This window comes from Oncorhynchus mykiss, chromosome 26, assembly GCF_013265735.2.
Source record: "Oncorhynchus mykiss isolate Arlee chromosome 26, USDA_OmykA_1.1, whole genome shotgun sequence".
NCBI lineage: Eukaryota > Metazoa > Chordata > Actinopteri > Salmoniformes > Salmonidae > Oncorhynchus > Oncorhynchus mykiss.
In genome coordinates this window covers 40,038,904-40,060,228 of record NC_048590.1, presented here as the reverse complement: position 1 = coordinate 40,060,228, position 21,325 = coordinate 40,038,904, and the positions used below count along the sequence as shown (strand labels likewise).

Genomic DNA, 21,325 nt, shown 5'->3' with positions numbered 1-21,325 from the left:
TATTTCCATTTTTTAATAATGGTTTTGATGGTGCTTCGTGGGATGTTCAAAGTTTCTGATATTTTTTTTAGAACCCAACCTGATCTGTACTTCTCCACAGCCTGTTTAAAGAGCTCCCTGGTCTTCATGGTGCCCCTTGCTTAGTGGTGTTGCAGACTCTGGGGCCTTTCAGAACAGGTGTATGTATACTGAGATCATGTGACACAGATGGACTTTATTTAACAAATTATGTGACTTCTGAAGGTAATTGGTTGCACCAGATCTTATTTAGGGGCTTCATAGCAAAGGGGGTGAATACATATGCATGCACCAGTTTAATTTTGGGGAATTTTTGGAAACAAGTAATTTTTTACATTTCACTTCACCAATCCAATGCAGGCGATGGTGGTCCTTAGCCAGTGCGGCAGTGGGAAACAGAGGGCTAGTGTTGCTAGTTAGCAGGATGATGTTTCTTCACAAGACTCAGAGAAAACCCTAGTATTTCCTGGTGTCTAGGGTTGCTATCTGAGCTCGAATAAAACTATGGTAGCGTACATACAATATACATGTATTTGCCTCTTATGGAGATGGCTTGCTACGCTAGTTATCTAGTGTTGGCTAGCTAGTGGCTAATATTAGTGTTGCATCGTACCTTCAGACGGGACACAAAGCAAACTGTAGAATTGCCCGTTTCTAGAGTCGCTATCTGAGAGGTATACTACGATTTGAAACTAGATCTACTCAAGACTTTTATAAAGCTAGCCAGCTTCAGTTAGCTTCACATTCAAGCCCAGGCTTCATCCATACTAAGGTGGATTTTGATCATGCAGCTAATGCAAGCAGGCTCAGAGGGGATTTCCACATAACACAATAATTTGGATAGCCACTCAAGCTTCCCCTTATGTGGGTGCTAGAAAGTTAAATATCAAGCAAGGTTGTTTCATTGCCCCCCATCGTGTTATGTGGAAATGCACTGTCAGTATGTTTGTTTTTTTAACTACACTTGTATGCCGCCTCGCCATGCTAGCTTCGCCCTCGTGTGGGTGCTAGCAAGCTAGGTAGTGCTCGGTATCAACAGCCAATCCAGTAGGGACTGGAAGCTATGCTGAGCTTTAAATTGGTCAAGTACATCGCAAAGTATTTGCATAAAGTTCCGGTTTCCTCATTTTTGGTCCCATCCTGTTCACGTCCCTCGCCCATGCTCGCATCGCCCAACAGTCCCACGCCCACTTAGCTTCTCTTCCATTGGAAATGAATGACTTATCGTAGTTTCATCGCCCACGTCACTTCATGTGCAACATGCACGTACAGTTAACTGGCTAGTCGAACACCGAACTCTTAATTGAGACAATGTTCGCATTTTTATGTTTTAGGCTGAAATCAACATGAAAGAAAAGTTATTTTGCAAATTCAGCAGGCTATGCTGTGACATAGGCTATTAGAAGTGCCGTTTAGTTAGTGCCGTCTTTGTGCTTTCGAATGCTTATCAATGCACAAGTCCCTATTTCCCTACCTATCAATAAAATCATTTTAGAAAATCATACAAACGTTTCACTATGCGTCAACTTTCAAATGCATGCTGTGATTACTAAATGTGTAATGTGGTGTTTTTAATATTACTATAGAAAAAAATACAGTTAAAATTGTATAAAATAGTTCATCAGTCGTCCTAAAATGAAGGGGATGACAACGTAGTCTTGGTGAGAGGGGGAATCTAATTTCATTGGTCCTCAACTCACGGCTCAGACGCTTCATTCAGATAAATGGAGTTAGCCCTGAGTTAGCCTGCCCCTGATCAGGTTAGTTCTGAAGGATCCCTTGCAAAATGTTACTCCGAGTTGACCACACTTACCTCGCTAACTCCTCTTTGTAGTATAGGGCTCTGGTCTCGTCACTCAGTCATCAACTCTTCTTAGCTACTTATACAGGTTCACATGCTAGTGTGCTACATATACAACAGCTACTTACATTACAGCTAAACGGTTATAGAAATCTACCTTAAACTGGGAATCAAAATCACCTCAGAACTAACTCCGCCCTCCAACTATTGTAATTTGTTCCCTTCACTTTCCCTATTGACCCTCTGATTTGGCTAAGGGGGATCTTTAAAGGCGTTGCATGGTCAATCCTACGTCTGCATTGGCCATGTAGCGTTTATGGTAATACGGCCTAGGAAGAGGTGCCTGGGCTGTAGGGTGCTAGGATCAGATTTGTAATTAACTCGTCGTTGTTGTCTCAATTTCAGATTTCTCTCTTTCTCTTGCTCTACCTGTCAATTATTATGTCAACCTTTTGTCTTGTCTAATGTCATTGTTGTGTTGGGGTGTTGGCCTCTGGTTGATGGTGACAGAGTTGTGACTGTATCGCCATGGATTGATTGATTGGTTGAAATTTGCAACCTTTCCTGAAATTGTCTGTATTGGTTAAAGGGTTTGTCACATGGAAAGGTTGAGGCACCTACCCTCTGTCCATCTGTCTTTCAGTGACTGTCCCAGAGGTCTAAGATGTTCTCGCTAAGGCACAGAACCAGGTTTGGCCAACTCCTGACCTGGATCAGGGTTTGGGTCAATTCCATTTTAATTCAGAAAGTTATCAAATTGAAATGACCCCAACAAAAAAGCCTGCAGCCTTCCAGGACAAGTGTTGGCCACCCTTGGTGTGATGCTGTCTCTGTATCTGTCTAACAGTGTTCCCCGTCCTCCAGGTCATAAAGACAACCTTCACCTGGACCTGCAGCGCTCCTTCCCCAGAGACATCTCCTCCAGACAGCTCAGCCCAGCCACGCAGCCCAGGGAACAGGTGAGACAGTATGTGGGGTTATGTGTGTGTTCCTCCTCCTAGGTATTGAGGCAGTTATTTACTTGCTCTTAGTTCCTGGTTGGGAAGTGGTTGTTGGTTGGTAGAATGTCAGTCAATGTTATGACCATTTAAAAAAACAACCTGTTAGTTCTAGTTCCCAGGGCGGAGCAGTTTATTTACATGAAACATCACAGAGACACTTCCACAGAACAAACAAGAATTCCTTAATGGCTTCCTGTCCAAACACATTGTCCCCACATATCCTAACCTTAGCCTCACTATGTGAAAAACAGGAAAACAGATCTCATCAGCTGAGCCCAGTAGGAGGAAGTTGCTCCTAGACACTGATGCCAGTGTGTCTTTCTCTGTGTCTTTCTCTCTGTCTACAGGGTCATCCTGAAGGCCAAGGTAATATGAGGACGGTCAACTCATATGCTGGCTTCACTGAGTTTGACCGGAGTCCCTCCTTCCTCCATCCAGACTCCTGTAAGTCCAGGAAGATAGACCTGTGCTGCTAGACACATGAATACACTGCAGAACCCTGACAAGACCTGCCAGAGGTCATGACATGTATACTATGTGTGCTAACTGAAAGGGTCTTTGGTTGTTGTGGGTCTGCAGCTCTCAGTAAGCGAGAGAGGAGCGGCGTGTCAGCGGAAGACATCCTCATCCACGAAGACCCCAGAGCTGCACTACTACTGGTGAGAACTGTCCCATAACTGTATGATGTCTTACACCCCTTCAGGTTCTGAAATCAGTACTGACTCACTGTACCACTGACTCACTGTACCACTGACTCACTGTACCACTGACTGACTGACTGACTGACTGTACCACTGACTGACTGACTGTACGACTGACTGTACCACTGACTGACAAGTGATTGACTACAAGTGACTGACTGACAAGTGATTGACTACAAGTGACTGACTTTACCACTGACTGATTGACTGTACCACTGACTGATTGACTGTACCACTGGCTGACTACGACTGGCTGACTACGACTGACTGACGACAGCCGACTGACGACAGCCGACTGATTGACTGACGACGGGTGAGTGATTGACTGACGACAGCCGACCGACTGGCTTGACTGTACGACCGACTGGCTTGACTGTACGACCAACTGTACAACCGACTGACTGTGTGACTGACTGTGTGACTGGCATGTTTTCCTCTCTCCTCAGGAGAGGGCTCAGGTCAAGACAGCTCAGGCCAGTAGTCTGTAAGTACCTGGCATGCATTCCTACCATCATCCTGGTTTTTCAGCTGGGGTCAACTTACACTTACAGCCCTGGAAGAGTAGAGTAGATGAACTCACTTACAGCTGTGGGTCTAGTAGATCTCTTGGTTGTTGATCAGTTCAGTGTTCCCACAGTTTGGTTCGTAACCCTGGGCCAAGCCTGGCTTACCGTTACCATGGTGACCGGAAACAATGTTCCAATCACATTCCCAAAACAGCTATTAGGGGGAGTGGGTGGTTGCCCGTAGTGTTAGTATGTGTTAATTAATAGGTGAACGGTGTTTTACTACTGTTCTACTGTATAGTGTCTGTGAGAGTATAGGCAGCGCCATTGAGGCCATCTCCATTTTGAAGTAGTACTTTTTATTCTACTACTTCTATGAGTTGGTAAACAAACTGAAATGGTGCATACTGCTACTTGGAGTGTGTTGTCTGAACAGGTATAAAGTCAAGGTTGGTGATCTACTGCCACCTGTAGTTATGGAATGTTTGCTCACAAGTATAATTCATTGGCTGATCCCACTACTTTCAAATTCTGGAAATCCTCATTGACGATGCACATGCAAAATGGGTTATTTCTACGTTTTTTATTTATTTAACCTTTATTTAACTAGGCAAGTCAGTTAAGAACAAATTCTTATTTACAATGAGGACTTACCAGAGGGCAAAAGGCCTCCTGCGGGGATGGGGGCTGGGATTTAAAAAATCACGTCAAGAGAGACAGCACTACATAAAGAGAGAATTAAGACAACAACATAGCATGACAGCAACACATGGAAACACTGCATGGTAGCAACACAACATTACTACAACAACATGGTAGCAACACAACATGGCAGCAGCACAACATGGTACAAACAATTATTGGGCTCAGACAACAGCACAAAGGGCAAGAAGGTAGAGACGACAACAAATGTAATGATCTCTATCTCTGAGGTGGATGTTAATGTCCGTTGTGTGTTCTCTCTCTCAGCAGGGCACCAGGGGAGGACTCAGGTATAAATGGTATGTGTCCATTGGAACTTGCTTTCTGTACTATTACTGTAACTTGATAGTTCCTGATTTCTTTCTCTGAGATGAACAGGCGGTTCACCTCTCTATTCGCCTCTTTGACAAATTATATTTTCTCTCCTTCCTCTCAGCTGCATCATGTCTCTACAGACACGCCCATCTGGGGAGCAGGAAGGATTGTGAGTGGCTGTAACTTTCCCTTTAACTACTTCTAACTCCTTGAGATGTGAACCATCCCTGTAACTCCATCTAACTCATTGTGATGTGAACTATCCCTTTAACTACGTCTAACTCATTGTGATGTGAACTATCCCTTTAACTACGTCTAACTCATTGTGATGTGAACTATCCCTTTAACTACGTCTAACTCATTGTGATGTGAACTATCCCTGTAACTCCATCTAACTCATTGTGATGTGATCTAACCCTTTAACTACGTCTAACTCATTGTGATGTGAACTATCCCTTTAACTACGTCTAACTCATTGTGATGTGAACTATCCCTGTAACTCCATCTAACTCATTGTGATGTGATCTAACCCTTTAACTACGTCTAACTCATTGTGATGTGAACTATCCCTTTAACTACGTCTAACTCATTGTGATGTGAACCATCCCTGTAACTCCATCTAACTCATTGTGATGTGAACTATCCCTTTAACTACGTCTAACCCATTGTGATGTGATCTAACCCTTTAACTACGTCTAACTCATTGTGATGTGATCTAACCCTTAAACTACGTCTAACTCATTGTGATGTGATCTAACCCTTTAACTACGTCTAACCCATTGTGATGTGATCTAACCCTTTAACTACGTCTAACTCATTGTGATGTGATCTAACCCTTTAACTACGTCTAACTCATTGTGATGTGATCTAACCCTTAAACTACGTCTAACTCATTGTGATGTGATCTAACCCTTTAACTACGTCTAACTCATTGTGATGTGATCTATCCCTTTAACTACGTCTAACTCATTGTGATGTGATCTAACCCTTAAACTACGTCTAACTCATTGTGATGTGATCTAACCCTGTACCACTAAAATGAATTCACCTCTTCACCTCTGTACTTTTTCATCCTTATTCTCTTCCCTACATGCTTATTTTTTATTGTACTTTTATTAGCAATAGTCATGAGAGGAGAGCTTGCAAGTAAGCATTTTGTTGTGTTGTGTACACTTCCTGTAACCATGCATATCACAAATACACTTTATATTTAATTGGATTTGAATAACTGACCATTTTATTTTTCTTAGCAATTGGTTCCCCTTTCAAGCCAATGGAAAGCTACCAATACTCGGGTGAGGTTTGGACCTTAAAGCATACTGTAGTCAGTCTCAAGTCACACCCTATTCCCCACTACATGGAGTAGGATGTCATTTGACTACTGTAGCCTCCTGCCAATGTTGTGTGTATTTGACTCTGTGTGTGTTTCCCTCCCTGTAGCTGTGGAGCGTAACAACCTGATGAGGCTGTCTCAGAGCATCCCCTTCACCCCAGTGCCCCCTAGAGGTAAAATACAGTATTTACACGTCCCCTTCACCCCAGTGCCTCCTGGGTCCATTTCATCAGGCACCACACCGAGTCAGGGTTTCAATTTCTTTCACAGACTGGGTCCCAGGTGTGAATTGGAAATGTGTTTTTGCATACCTCAACTCCCCCTGACACACCCAAACCAGTTGAACCTATAAACCATCTATCCTGTGTGGCTGCAATTATGTATTTAATACACACCCACACTCTCTCTCTGTCTGTGGGTGCTGCTCCCTGTAGGTGAGCCAGTAACAGTGTATCGTCTGGAGGAGAGTTCTCCCAACACCATCAACAACAGCATGTCCTCCTGGGCTCACAAAGGTCTCTGTGCCAAGATAGAGTTCCTCAGTAAGGAGGAGATGGGAGGGGGGCTGCGACGTGCACTCAAGGTACAGTTGGTGTGTGTGTGTGGTCACTACTGTCTAGTGTCTTCACTACATGTAACAGAGATGGAACTGAACATTAAAAAGTATTGGTTTGTTGCTTTTGTTGTTGTTGCATTGTTGTACAATAATGTATTTCTCGGGAGGACAATAAACTATAACTATTGTATTGTACTCTAGGTGCTGTGTACGTGGTCGGAGTATGACATTCTGAAGCCAGGTCACCTGTATATCGTTAAGTCCTTCCTACCAGAGGTGGTCCAGACCTGGCAGAGCATCTACAAGGAGGACACTGTACTGCTGCTCTGTCTCAGGGTAGAGGAGAACACACACTCACACACACTGCGCTTCACCCAATGATATATATATATACACACACAGCCGTGGCCAAAAGTTGAGAATGACACAAATATTAATTTTCACAAAGTTTGCTGCTTCAGTGTCTTCAGATATTTTTGTCAGATGTTACTATTGAATACTGAAGTATAATTACCAGCATTTCAGAAGTGTCAAAGGCTTTTATTGACAATTACATGAAGTTGATGCAAAGAGTCAATATTTGCAGTGTTGACCCTTCTTTTTCAAGACCTCTGCAATCCACCCTGGCATCCTGTCAATTAACTTATGGGCCACATCCTGACTGATGGCTGCCCATTCTTTCATAATCAATGCTTGGAGTTTGTCAGAATTTGTGGGTTTTTGTTTGTCCACCCACCTCTTGAGGATGGAACACAAGTTCAATGGGATTAAGGTCTGGGGAGTTTCCTGGCCATGGACCCAAAATATCTGTGTTTTGTTCTCCGAGACACTTAGTTATCACTTTTGCCTTATGGCAAGGTGCCCCATCATGCTGGAAAAGGCATTGTTCGTCACCAAACTGTTCCTGGATGGTTGGGAGAAGTTGCTCTCGGAGGATATGCTGGTACCATTCTTTATTCATGGCTGTGTTCTTCGGCAAAATTGTGAGTGAGCCCACTCCCTTGGCTGAGAAGCAACCCCACACATGAATGGTCTCAGGATGCTTTACTGTTGGCATGACACAGGACTGATGGTAGCGCTCACCTTGTCTTCTTCGGACAAGCTTTTTTCCGGATGGCTTCTTTGCTGCCCTTCTTGACACCAGGCCATCCTCCAAAAGTCTTCACCTCACTGAGTGTGCAGATGTACTCACACCTGCCTGCTGCCATTCCTGAGCAAGCTCTGTACTGGTGGTGCCCTGATCCCGCAGCTGAATATTTGTTTGTTTGTTGATGATCCGATAAATGGTTGATTTAGGTGCAATCTTACTGGCAGCAATAGCCTTGCCTGTGAAGCCCTTTTTGTGCAAAGCAATGATGACGGCACGTGTTTCCTTGCAGGTAACCATGATTGACAGAGGAAGAACAATGATTCCAAGCACCACCCTCCTTTTGAAGCTTCCAGTCTGTTATTCGAACTCAATCAGCATGACAGAGTGATCTCCAGCCTTGTCTTCATCAACACTCACACCTGTGTTAACGAGAGAATCACTGACATGTCAACTGGTCCTTTTGTGGCAGAGCTGAAATGCAGTGGAAATGTTTTTGGGGGATTCAGTTCATTTGCATGACAAAGTGGGACTTTGCAATTATTTGCAATTCATCTGATCGCTCTTCATAACATTCTGGAGAAAATGCAAATTGCCATTATACAAACTGAGGCAGCAGACTTTAAAAATTAACATTTGTGTCATTCTCAACTTTTGGCCACGACTGTGTATATACAGTGTGTATGCATATATATATATATATATATATTTTACACTCAGGGTACAAAACATTAAGAACACCTTCCTAATATTGAGTCTCCCCCCACTTAAATCTTTTGTCTTGCCCATTCACCCTCTGAATGGCACACATACACAGTCCATGTCTCAAGGCTTAAAAATCCTGTTTTAACATGTCTCCTCCCCTTCGTCTACACTGATTGAAGTGGATTTAAAAGGTTACATCAATAACAGATCATAGCTTTCACCTGGTCAGTCTATGTCATGGAAATAGCCATGTTTAGTACACTCCGTGTGTTTGTTCCCTGATTCATTCCCATTACTTAAAGCCCTGAAAGGAGGAGTATGAATATGGCGTCCTGGTAGCTTCAAAGGCTCTTATTGGCCAAGACATATTGTCAACTTTCCAGGGTTTACAGTGCATTCGAAAGTATTCAGACCCCTTGACTTTTTCTACAACTTTATTTTCAAATGGATTCAATTATTATTTTTCCTCATCAATCTCTACACAATACCCCATAATGACATATCGAAAACAGTTTTTTAGAATTTTTTGCGAAATGTATTAAAAATGTAAAACAGACACCTTATTTACATAAGTATTCAGACCCTTTGCTATGAGGCTCGAAATTGAGCTCAGGTACATCCTGTTTCCATTGATCATCCTTGATGCTTCTACAACTTTATTGGCGTCCACCTGTGATAAAGTTAATTAATTGGACATGATTTGGAAAGGCACACACCTGTCTATATAAGGTCCCACAGTTGACAGTGCATGTCAGAACAAAAACCAAGTCATGAGGTCGAAGGAATTGTCAGTAGAGCTCCGAGACAGGATTGTGTCGAGGCACAGATCTGTGGAAGGGTACCAAAACATTTCTGCAGCATTGAAGGTCCCCAAGAACACAGTGGCCAAACTGAGCAATCGGGGGAGAAGGGCCTTGGTCAGGGAGGTGACCAAGAACCTGATGGTCACTCTGACAGAGCTCTAGAGTTCCTCTGTGGAGATGGGAGAACCTTCCATAAGGACAAACATCTCTGCAGCGCTCCACCAATCAGGTCTTTATGGTAGAGTGGCCAGACGGAAGCCACTCCTCAGTAAGAGGCACATGACAGCCCGCTTGGAGTTTGCCAAAAGGCACCTTAAGGACTCTGACCATGAGAAACAAAATGATCTGGTCTGATGAAACCAAGATTGATCTCTTTGGCCTGAATGCCAAGCGTCACGTCTGGAGGAAACCTGGCACCATCCCTACGGTGAAGCATGGTGGTGGCAGCATCATGCTGTGGGGATGTTTTTCTGCGGCAGGGACTGGGAGACTAGTCAGGATCGAGGGAAAGATGAATGGAACAAAGTGCAAAGAGATCCTTGATGAAAACCTGCTCCAGAGCGCTCAGGAACAAAGTCTGTGGCGAAGGTTCACCTTCCAACAGGACAACGACCCTAAGCACACAGCCAAGACGACGCAGGAGTGACTTTGGGACAAGTCTCTGAATGTCCTTGAGTGGCCCAGCCAGAGCCCGGACTTGAACCTGATCGAACATCTCTGGAGAGACCTGAAAATATCTGTGCAGTGACGCTCCCTATCCAACCTGACAGAGCTTGAGAGGATCTGCCGAGAAGAATGGGAGAAACTCCCCAAATACAGGTGTGCCAAGATTGTAGTGTCATACCCAAGAAGACCCGAGGCTCTAATTGCTGCCAAAGGTGCTTCAAAGTGTCTGAATACTTATGTAAATGTTATATATGTAAATGTTATATTTCAGTTTAGAATTTTAATACATTTGCAAACACTTCTAAAGACACTTTTTTTTTTTGCTTTGTCATAATGGAATATTGTGTGTAGATTTGATGAGGGGGGGAGGGGAACAATTGAATCCATTTTAGAATAAGGCTGTAACGAAACAATGTGGAAGAAGTCAAGGGGTCTGAATCCTTTCTGAATGCACTGTATAAACTGTACGTCATTGGCTTCACCTCTGTGTACACACACTCTTCATAATCACACACCATAGCAGGACAACTATGTTTAGTTTTCCTCTTTAATATATGATAATTTCCACCACCCTCTTCCTCCATTCTATTCATCCTTCCTTCTCTATCCTTCCTTCCTCTGGTTTATTCAAGGTTATTCAATGTGGAAATACCTCATACACTGGTATCATCTCTCTTGACAGGAAATTCAACAGCAGAGAGCTGCTCAGAAACTGACATTTGCCTTCAACCAAATGAGGCCCAAGACAATCCCTTACTCTCCCAGGTAAACTAACACACCAGAGCCACACTTCTCATTTAGCTGCTTGTTTTCAGCTGCTATCCATTTAAAAATGTATGTCTTTTGACATTTGAAACAAGAATTTCAGAAGACACAGTGCCTACCTCTCTCTCTGTAGGTTTCTGGAGGTGTTTCTGTTGTACTGTCACTCAGCAGGCCAATGGTTCGCTATAGAGGAGTGTATTACTGGAGAGTTCAGGAAGTTTAACAATAACAACGGGGACGAGATTGTCCCAACCAACCTTCTGGAGGAGACCATGCTGGCCTTCAGCCACTGGACATATGAGTACACCCGGGGAGAGCTGTTAGTGCTGGACCTACAAGGTAATACTGACATTCAACCCTTAACCTTTAACCCCTGATCCTTCAGTAGGGTTGCAAAGGGTCTGAAACTTTCCAGTAAATTTCCAGAATTATTTCGGAAATTTTCCATGGGAAGTTAAGCCCGGGTATTTTGCTTAAATTCATCAAAAAAAGTTAGCTTATAACAGTGAACCTTTTTGTGGGATACACATAAGGCAATTCTAGGTCTTGTGACATATTTAGTTTAACATATCCCCAATTAAATGGAATTGCAACCCTCTGCATGCACAGTGCATTCTTCCATCACATGTACAGCTGATTCTCATCTTGCACACTAATGAGATGCTATTGAGCCCACACTACTACACTGTCTGAGCCAAGGACTACATGCTTACTGGTAAGTTTTGATTACAATACTGGGTGGGGTGAATATATTTTATGACATACGTGATTTTTTGTTAACTAGTAAATAGTAGCCTACAGCAAAGTGTGTTTAAATCATTTCTAACTTGTTAACAATTTCTGCTAGTTAATTTTGCTACCATGTGGGTTTTAGCTTGCTTGTGCCTGTTAACTGAGGAGTGTTAATTCACCTGTTTCCATACATGTTTCCTTTTAAAACATTTGTCTTACAAAGGAGTTGTTTAATCTAACTGCTTAACTATTTATCTGTACATGGAATTGTATTTGTTATTTTTTTACTCATTTTTTCTAATCTTTACAGGAAAATGCCACATCTATCTGATGTGTGGAGACATTACACTGCAGCTAATGTAGTAGGAAAATCTGTGTACATTGCAAATACTGTGCCAAATCATATGTGAAGAATGCAACAAAGATGCAGAATCATCTGGCCAAGTGCATAAAGTTCCCTCAGCACTCACAACAAGCAACCTCTGACAAAAGTCCCTCTACTTCTATTCAAGGTGAAAACGATGAATCAGACACCTTATCGATAGCAACAGCTCATGGTCCTCCTGGAATCAGACGTTTTTTTGACTCAATGGAGGAACGTAGTCAGAGAAATGCTGATGAATGACTTGCTCGAGCTGTGTAGGCAACTGGTTCACCTCTGATGCTCACAGGCAATGTGTATTGGAAGATATTTCTGAATGTTCTTTACTCAGCATACACCCCTCCAGCCAGACATGCTTTATCTACTCATTTGCTGGATGCAGAGTTCAACAGAGGTCAAGCAAATCATAGAGAAAGCAGACTGTATTGCAATCATCTCTGATGGGTGGTCGAATGTTTGTGGGCAAGGAATAATTAACTACATCTCCACCCCTCAACTAGTATTCTACAAGAGCACAGACACAAGGGACAACATACACACCTGTCTCTACATTGAAGATGAGCTAAAGGCAGTCATCAATGACCTTGGACCACAGAAGGTATTTGCACTGGTGACCGACAATGCTGCTAGCATGAAGGCTCATTGGTCTAAAGTGGAGGAGTCCTACCCTCACATCACACCCATTGGCTGAATCTGCTCCTCATGGACATCATGGCACTGAAAACAATGGATACACTCGACAAGAAAGCCAAGGAAATGGTTAGGTATGTGAAGGGTCATCAAGTTATAGCAGCAATGTACTTCACCAAGCAAAGTGAGAAGAATAAGAGCACCACATTGAAGCTGCCCAGCAATACCTGTTGGGGTGGTGTTGTCATGTTTGACAGTCTCCTGGAGGGGAATGAGTCTCTCCAAGAAATGGCCATATCACAGTCTGTCGATATAGACAGCCCCATCAAGAGCATCTTCCTGGGTGATGTATTTTGGGAGAGAGTGGTAAGCAGCCTGAAACTCCTGAAACCTATAGCAGTAGCCATTGCACGGATTGAGGGAGACAATGCCATCCTGTCTGACTCTGCTTGCAGATGTAAGAGGAGAAATCCGTACTGCCCTGCCCATTTCACTGTTGCTCCAAGCAGAAAAAAATGCAGTTCTGAAGTACATCAAAAAGCATGAAGACTCCTGCCTGAAGCCCATACACGCCGCACCATACATGTTGGACCCCAAGTATGCTGGCAAGAGCATCCTGTCTGGTGCAGAGATCAACAAGGCCTATGGTGTCATCACTACTGTGTTTCACCACCTTGGCCTGGATGAGGGCAAGTTTCTTGGCAGTCTGGCGAAGTACACTGACATGCAAGGACTTTGGGATGGAGATGCAATATGGCCATCGTGCCAACATATCTCATCAGCCACCTGGTGGAAGGGACTTTGGGATGGAGATGCAATATGGCCGTTGTGCCAACATATCTCATCAGCCACCTGGTGGAAGGGACTTTGTGGATCTGAGCCTCTTTCCCGTTGCCTCCATTATCCTCCAAATCCCACCAACATCAGCCGCCTCAGAGCGCAACTGGTCCTTGTTTGGGAACACGCATACCAATGCACGCAAGCACCAAGGCTGACCAATACAAAGGTTGAAAAATTAGTGGCCATATGGGGCAAATTTGAGGCTTTTTGAGCCTGACAACGAGCCATCCTCAACAAGGTTGGAAAGTGACAGTGAAGATGAGGCCTCAGAGTCTGATGTTCAAGAGGTGGACATTGAGGAGGTCCAGGGAGAAGACATGGAAGCCTGAGAGGAAGACAACCAAAGCTTTAGTTTCTAGACTATCATTTTACAGATGTATGTTGAAAACCTTTTTGTTGTTCAGTGAAATCATCCCATGTGAAGAGTCAACTAATTTCATTAAAGTTCAATTCGTAACTAAATTGTTTTGGGGTTTTTTCTATTGGAAGCATTTAATCATTTGCAATTATGTCAATGTAAAATGTTTGTGTCTCCATATGATATGGTAAATATATCCAATGCAAAAACATCTACATTTAAATGGTATTAATTTGCATATATTCCCATTAATTCCCACGGAAAGTTTCCACCTGAAATTCCCCAAAATATGCAACCCTACACTTCAGTGACTGGACATATGAGTATACTCAGGGAGCGCTGTTAGTGCTGGACCTGCAAGTTAATACTGACCCCTAACTTCTGACCTCCAACCCCTAACTTTTAACCCCTGACCCTTCAGTGACTGGACATACGAGAACACCAGGGAAGAGTTGTGCTGGGCTGGTAGAAATCCTGTAAATACAAATCCCTCCCATTAGTAACTGCTATATTTGTGTTTTTAGGAGTGGGGGAGATTCTGACTGATCCGTCTGTCATAAAGAGTGGAGAGAAGGGGTGTGTAAACCTGTTTTCTGTTCTCACATTCAAAAATCATGTTTCACTTTGTTATAAAAGATTTTACAACACTCACATTCTATTTTAATCCATAGATCATACAACACAATATTTGGACCTTTAGAATGATCACATAATTAATAATGTTCTCTTGACTAATCTGTAGGTCATATGACATGATATTTGGTCCTGCCAACCTGGGAGACGACGCCATCAGAAACTTCCGGGCCAAACACCACTGCAACTCTTGCTGCAGGAAACTCAAACTTCCCGGTAGGGAATTCTCTCTCTGTTTGTTTACCGTTTGCATCCGAGTGTGTACATTACTATGGAGACGAGGTGAGCTTATATTTTGCTAATATAAGGCTCTAGGACAATGAAGTAGTGACATTGTTATTTCAGCTTTATGTAGTAGATGGATGCCTGGCTGTCTGCCTCATCTCTCTCCTCTTCCTGTGTCTGTTAAGATCTGAAGCGGAACGAGTACACGCCGGACAAACTGATGCTGCCTCAGGACGAATCACACGACCCCGGAAGCGGGACCCGCCATTCAATGAGGCTCATGCTCTGATCCTATAGGACACAGCCAGAGAGAAGAGGCCGGTGCTGTTATTCTATTGGCCAATGCCAGAGAGGACAAAGGAAAAACTAGTGTGCACACCTCATGGCTAGAAGGGATCCAGCTTTTGTCAAATTAGCATCAGATTTGACCTTTGGTAGCAGGTTGGGAGGACTTAATGCAGCAGGTTAGGAGAATGATGTTAATGTTAGGAAAAGATTTAGGATTAGCGACAAAAAAAATATATACTTTTTACATTAATTTGACAAAAGCTGGATAAGGTGGGTCTAGCCATGACCCATCTCATCCAATCAACTGGAAGAGCCACGCCTGTGTTTCCATGGAGACCCATGTATGCATGCAGAACTGTGTTACTTTTGTATCTGTCCAACCAATGCCAATCAGCAACCAACATGATTATTCAAAAAATGTGTAAATGGGGAACAAAACTTTTTAAATGTTTTTTTACTACAAGTTTATATGGTGTGTGTGTGTGTGTGTGTGTGTGTGTGTGTGTGTATATATATATCTATATAAATATAAATGGCTATCAACAGGTACAATATCATTGCATAAAGAGACCAGTACTTATTCTGAACTATGAAAAGTTGCCTTGTATAAACTAAAGTGCATTGTCTGTCTGTAGTGCAGGACTGTAAGGGTCAACCTGCTGAGATACAATTTGCAACACTTTATACAGAATGTCACCAGATACTTTTTTTATAAATGTAAAATACATGTATTATTATGGAATTAGTGGTTCATATTTAATGAGAAGACACATGAATTTGAAAATCTTGTAAAATATGGGCAGATTGCAATGCAACTTTTACAGTACATATATGTACTAATTGTGTTGAACTCTTCTGAAATGTGTCCACTGATTATTTCTGATAGTTTTTAAATGTTACAATGCTGGTACTATTATTGTTATTTCTTTGTCATCACGCAAATACCAATCTAGTGTATCTTATAGATACTTATATCTGCTACTGAGCAGAAGCAGATGCTGTTTTATTCAGGGGCGTGTAAGGGTCTATAACTCTATACATGTTCTACTGTATAACATTTTAAACTAATAAAATGACAGTTATGTCCCATTCCTTGTACAGTATGATGCTGATACTGTCTGGTGGGGATGAGGTCCCCACATTCTTCAGTAAGACTGCAGCTGCTGGCAGACAGGCCCACAGAGAGAAACACTCTCACACACACCTGTTGATGAGCCAGCTGATAAAGAACCCAGTAGCCAACAGTTATTCATCAGTTACTCGTCTGTAACCCGACACCTTTACCCTACAGTTAGGTCTGGATGGGAACTCCACCTACATCTTTAGCAGTTTGGGAACATCGATCAACAGTGGTGAAACTCTTCTTGGTGTTGTCACATACAAAGTCCAGTGGAAAGCAACATTGTGTAAAATAAGAGTATTGTAATGAAACCGCAGGGAGCAGGCCTTGAACCCTCGACCTTCTAGCCCGAGGTCTGGCGCGCTATCGACTGCCGCAAAAGCATGCTCTGTTTTTATGTCTTATGAATTTGTAGTTCGCAAATTTCTGTGAAAATAGACAAAATGCTTTTTGATCTTCGGCCAATAGAGAGAGCAGAGTACAGTATATTGAAAGTCTGTTGGTCGAATAGCAGATTATTTTAACCACTTCCTGTCTAGGCTTGATAAACCAGTCTACTTGTTACCTGAAGGGCGTGGTTATATGGGGGCCAGTGAATCTGCCGTTTACTCACATTGTTCGTAACAGTGCTCACCTGCTCTCACTTTGTCTCTTTCCCATTGCTCTCACACACAAAAACACATCCCAGAGAGGAGAAACTACCAAGAGAGAAGAATCATGTCTGTGGAAGTCCACATAGAATATTGGTAAGTTATTGTTTAACGTTGTACTACATCTGTTAATGTCTACTCTACAATGTTAGGAGATCTGTTAATGTCTACTCTACAATGTTAGGAGATCTGTTAATGTCTACTCTACAATGTTAGGAGATCTGTTGTTATACTAAAGAAAACAACAGTGAGACAGTGAACAAACTGTCTGAATGTGTTGGTATTGGTTCAGGTTATTGATTTAATTTGCAGACAAAAACAAAACATTAACAGGATTTTCCAGTTAGAGAAACTCATTATTTACATCATCAGTCTAACATTTACCAACATTTTAACTACCCTCTCCATTTCTATTGGTGTAAAGTTATAGATCCAGTGTAAAGTTATAGATTTGACATGCCATGTGCAGCCTGTGTGTGTGGGTGTAACGGTGTGATTGTGGTCTGCAGTAGTGGATGAGGGTACGAGTCTCGCTATCAGGACCTAGCATCTGCCATCAAGCGGAACGTTCCTGATGTGACGGTGACGGGAACCACAGGGCGGCGCTGTAAGTCACACACACACACACACACAGCTTGAAGTTACCCTGTCAGATAGTGACCTCACAGCTGTGCTTTACACACAGAACGACGTTACAGATCTCATCGGATGTCAACTACACTCTAATGTTTCTAAAATGCCGACTGCACATGTGAGAGGTTCCATGGACAGAGATAGAAACATCCATTAGATTTGATCAATACCTCAGTAGATTATTGTTATATTCTAACTGATAATGGTTTGTCCCACAGCCAGTTTCGAGGTAACAGTGAATGGTAAATTGGCCTACTCTAAACTGGAGGCAGGAGGATTCCCAGACACCAAGGAGGTGGGTGTTACTCCTGTTCTGAACACCAGGTAACACCATACTCACAATGTATCTTCATGTATCGTCTGAGGTAAAGCCACAGTATCTGAACCTGAACAGTAGTTCAGAAGTGTTAAATTAGGGAGCATGGATAAATGGGATCCAATCCCAGTCAAGTCATACTATTTCTTTAAGCATTTCATTGTACTGTATAGTATACACCACGTGTATCCTGTGCATATAATATGACAAATATACCTTCATTTGATTTATCTCCTACATGCTCTCTCTGTAACATGTGCTCTACTGTCTGACCAGATGGTGGCGATGGTGAAGGAGGTGAGCCGTGGAGGAAAGGTCGAGAAAGTGAAGAAGAAGAATAATAAGTGTTTTCTCCAATAGATGAGTGGTTATTGAGAGAAGGAGAGTGTTTTTTTAAGATCCTGGGTCCTGATCTGATTCTATTAATGATTGTTCACAATGAAACTAGGGATGTGAACATGAAGTCTACAGTCATTTCAACTCTGTGATCTGAGGGAAATACTCTCATCCTGTGTCTCCGTGTTATACTGTCATGTCTTATGTTATTCCTTGCCTGTTTTTATTTCCTTATACAGACCAAGATATTATAGACTGACTGGCATTTAGTTTTACATTCTAAAAATATTGTACTCAATGTAGACTAGACCTCTGCAGTTGAATAGGCTGTACGTGTATTTTTAAATGATCAAATAAATTCTAGGAATCAATTAGTATTGAGTTTGTGTGTTGGGAGGGTGCTGTTGGACATTTACAATAATGCTGTTGGACATTTACAATAATGCTGTTGGACATTTACAATAATGCTGTTGGACATTTACAATAATGCTGTTGGACATTTACAATAATGCTGTTGGACATTTCCTGGTGTTGTTGGACATTTCCTGGTGTTGTTGTGTTATTATTGGATGTTGTGCCAGGCAATCTTTCCTATCTTCACTTTGCCTCTTTCACTTTCTTTCTTAGCGGGTGTGATGATGCAATAGATATACTGCCACGGCCTTTATAGCGGTCAAGGGATTTTATTTGATCTTATCTGATTTTGTGTGTAGGCCGAGACTGGATTCTATCCCCAAAAATGTTATTCCTCTGTGTGTTATATAATTGTAGAGGTACAAAGTCTTTAGTATTAGTTTTTATATGGCTGTATAAAGATGACAGTTTATTATCAAACTTGTGATAGAGATCACACTTCAGCCAAGAGGGGAATTTAATGCAGTTGAGATGTGGGAAAGGGAATTACCACTCTGCCATCTGGAGTTTTACTACATTTTTACCAAAACTGGATTCCATGTAACTTAGAGGTGATTGATTATTCATTATATCCACTCTATTAGCCTCTGTCAAATGCATTTTAAACTGTAATACATCTGTTCTGTGATGTCCTCCAGCATATTGGAGAATATTCTAGAATCTGACCCTTTCTACCCCTCTATCTCTCTGGCCCCCATCTAACCATGTCCTTCAGGTAACAGGTGGATAGAGGGAGAGTCACGCAGCTTATCTGTGACAGTGCCCACCTGCTCTCACATCTCTTTCGCATTGTTCTCTCTCTCTCTCACACACACACACACACACACACACACACACACACACACACACACACACACACACACACACACACACACACACACACACACACAAAGAGAAGAATCATGTCTGTGGAAGTCCACATAGAATGTTGGGTGGTTATTGTTTAACGTTGTACTACATCTGTTAATGTCTACTCTACAATGTTAGGAGATCTGTTAATGTCTACTCTACAATGTTAGGAGATCTGTTAATGTCTACTCTACAATGTTAGGAGATCTGTTAATGTCTACTCTACAATGTTAGGGGATCTGTTAATGTCTACTCTACAATGTTAGGAGATCTGTTAATGTCTACTCTACAATGTTAGGAGATCTGTTAATGTCTACTCTACAATGTTAGGGGATCTGTTAATGTCTACTCTACAATGTTAGGAGATCTGTTAATGTCTACTCTACAATGTTAGGAGATCTGTTAATGTCTACTCTACAATGTTAGGAGATCTGTTAATGTCTACTCTACAATGTTAGGAGATCTGTTAATGTCTACTCTACAATGTTAGGAGATCTGTTAATGTCTACTCTACAATGTTAGGAGATCTGTTAATGTCTACTCTACAATGTTAGGGGATCTGTTGTTATACTAAAGAAAACAGTGAGACAGTGAACAAACTGTCTGAATGTGTTGGTGTGGAACCAATAGACTTCCTATTGGCTCAGGTTATTGATTTAAAGAGAGAGTTTGCAGACAAAAGCAAAACATTGACATGATTTTCCAATTAGAGAAACTCATTATTTACATCATCAGTCTAACATTTACCAACATTAACTACCCTCTCCATTTCTATTGTCAAGTTATAGATTTGACATGCCATGTGCAGCCTGTGTGTGTGTTTACGGTGTGTTATGCTAATGCAAACATCAAAACGAGCTCCCAGGGGGGGCCTAGGACCGAGTTCGGGAAACCCTGCTCCAGTAGATGAGTGGAGAGCAAGAGGTGGAAAGGAGAGAGGGGGAGGACAGTGTTTTATAAGATCCTGAGTACTGACCTGATTCTATTAATGATTGTTCACATTGAAACTAGGGATGTGAACATGGAGACTAGTTAGTTAAATAAAGCAAGGCACGTCAGTTAAGAACCAATTCTTATTGACAATGACGGCTAAACCTGGACGATGCTGGACCAATTGTGCGCCGCCCTATGGGACTCCCAATCACGGCCGGCTGTGATACAGCCTGGAATCTTCCAGGGTCTGTAGTGACGCCTCTTGCACTGAGATGCGGTGTCTTAGACCGCTGCGACACCAGGGAGCCCCTAGAGTAATTTCAACGGTCTGTGATTTAAGGAAAATACTCTCATCCTGTCTGGTTTATACTGTTATGTTATGTTGTTATTCCTATGTTTTTATTTCATGATACAGACAGGGATATTATTTAGACTAGCATTTAGATTTATATTCTAGAAGTTATATTCTACTCAATATAGATCTCTGCAGTTGTACTTGTATTTTTAAATGATCAAATAAATGAAATCAATCCGTTGGTATAGTGTGTGTGTTGGGAAGGTTATAGGGGAGCAGGGCACACACACTGCACTTTACCAGGTAACATCCACACACTCCAGCAGCATCACAGACTGGCCTACCAGGTGACAGTAGTGCGTGCACCACGGACAGATACAATCTCATACCGCCTGAGATCAGAGCACCAATCTACTGCAGGCTTCCTGTCCAGATCCTCATCTACCAATCTTTCGCTCTTTTTCTCCTTTCTCTCTCTATCCCACCAGGTTCTGAATTATCAGAGAGGGATATATCTGCTCTATACACAAATCAACATCCTACTGCTATTACACAGTGACAAACTGGCAGTGCCAGCAGTGGTGTAAAGTACTTAAGTAGTACTTTAAATTATGTTTACTTAAAATGTTTATTTGGGGTATCTGTACTTCACTTTACTATTTCTATTTTTGACTTCTTTTACTTCACTACATTCCTAAAGAAAATAATTAACTTTTTACCCCATACATTATC

The 21,325-nt window shown here is 42.2% G+C and overlaps 1 protein-coding gene and 1 long non-coding RNA gene across 4 annotated transcripts in view; both read left to right on the top strand.

Moving 5' to 3' along the window:
- The window catches only part of LOC110513022 (transient receptor potential cation channel subfamily M member 7), a 92,599-nt gene extending 76,463 nt beyond the window's left edge, over positions 1–16,136 (top strand). For 2 of the 3 annotated variants that reach the window (XM_036964068.1, XM_036964066.1), the window contains exons 27-41: positions 2,684–2,778; positions 3,168–3,264; positions 3,400–3,479; positions 3,968–4,005; positions 4,997–5,028; positions 5,166–5,213; positions 6,295–6,339; positions 6,485–6,550; positions 6,812–6,960; positions 7,135–7,269; positions 10,877–10,959; positions 11,093–11,298; positions 14,426–14,477; positions 14,644–14,750; positions 14,945–16,136. In XM_036964068.1, the coding sequence (XP_036819963.1) occupies positions 2,684–2,778; positions 3,168–3,264; positions 3,400–3,479; positions 3,968–4,005; positions 4,997–5,028; positions 5,166–5,213; positions 6,295–6,339; positions 6,485–6,550; positions 6,812–6,960; positions 7,135–7,269; positions 10,877–10,959; positions 11,093–11,298; positions 14,426–14,477; positions 14,644–14,750; positions 14,945–15,048 (1,337 nt within the window). In that variant the 3' untranslated portion in view covers positions 15,049–16,136. The remainder of the gene's footprint in view (positions 1–2,683; positions 2,779–3,167; positions 3,265–3,399; positions 3,480–3,967; positions 4,006–4,996; positions 5,029–5,165; positions 5,214–6,294; positions 6,340–6,484; positions 6,551–6,811; positions 6,961–7,134; positions 7,270–10,876; positions 10,960–11,092; positions 11,299–14,425; positions 14,478–14,643; positions 14,751–14,944) is intronic. The other variant, XM_036964067.1, reaches the window with a different exon arrangement.
- A 395-nt stretch (positions 16,137–16,531) lies between these two features.
- On the top strand, positions 16,532–20,833 carry LOC110516672. The gene is made up of 4 exons (XR_005039825.1): positions 16,532–16,913; positions 17,327–17,424; positions 17,669–17,745; positions 18,043–20,833. It is a non-coding gene; the product is annotated as an uncharacterized LOC110516672 (long non-coding RNA).
- Positions 20,834–21,325: the final 492 nt, after the last annotated feature.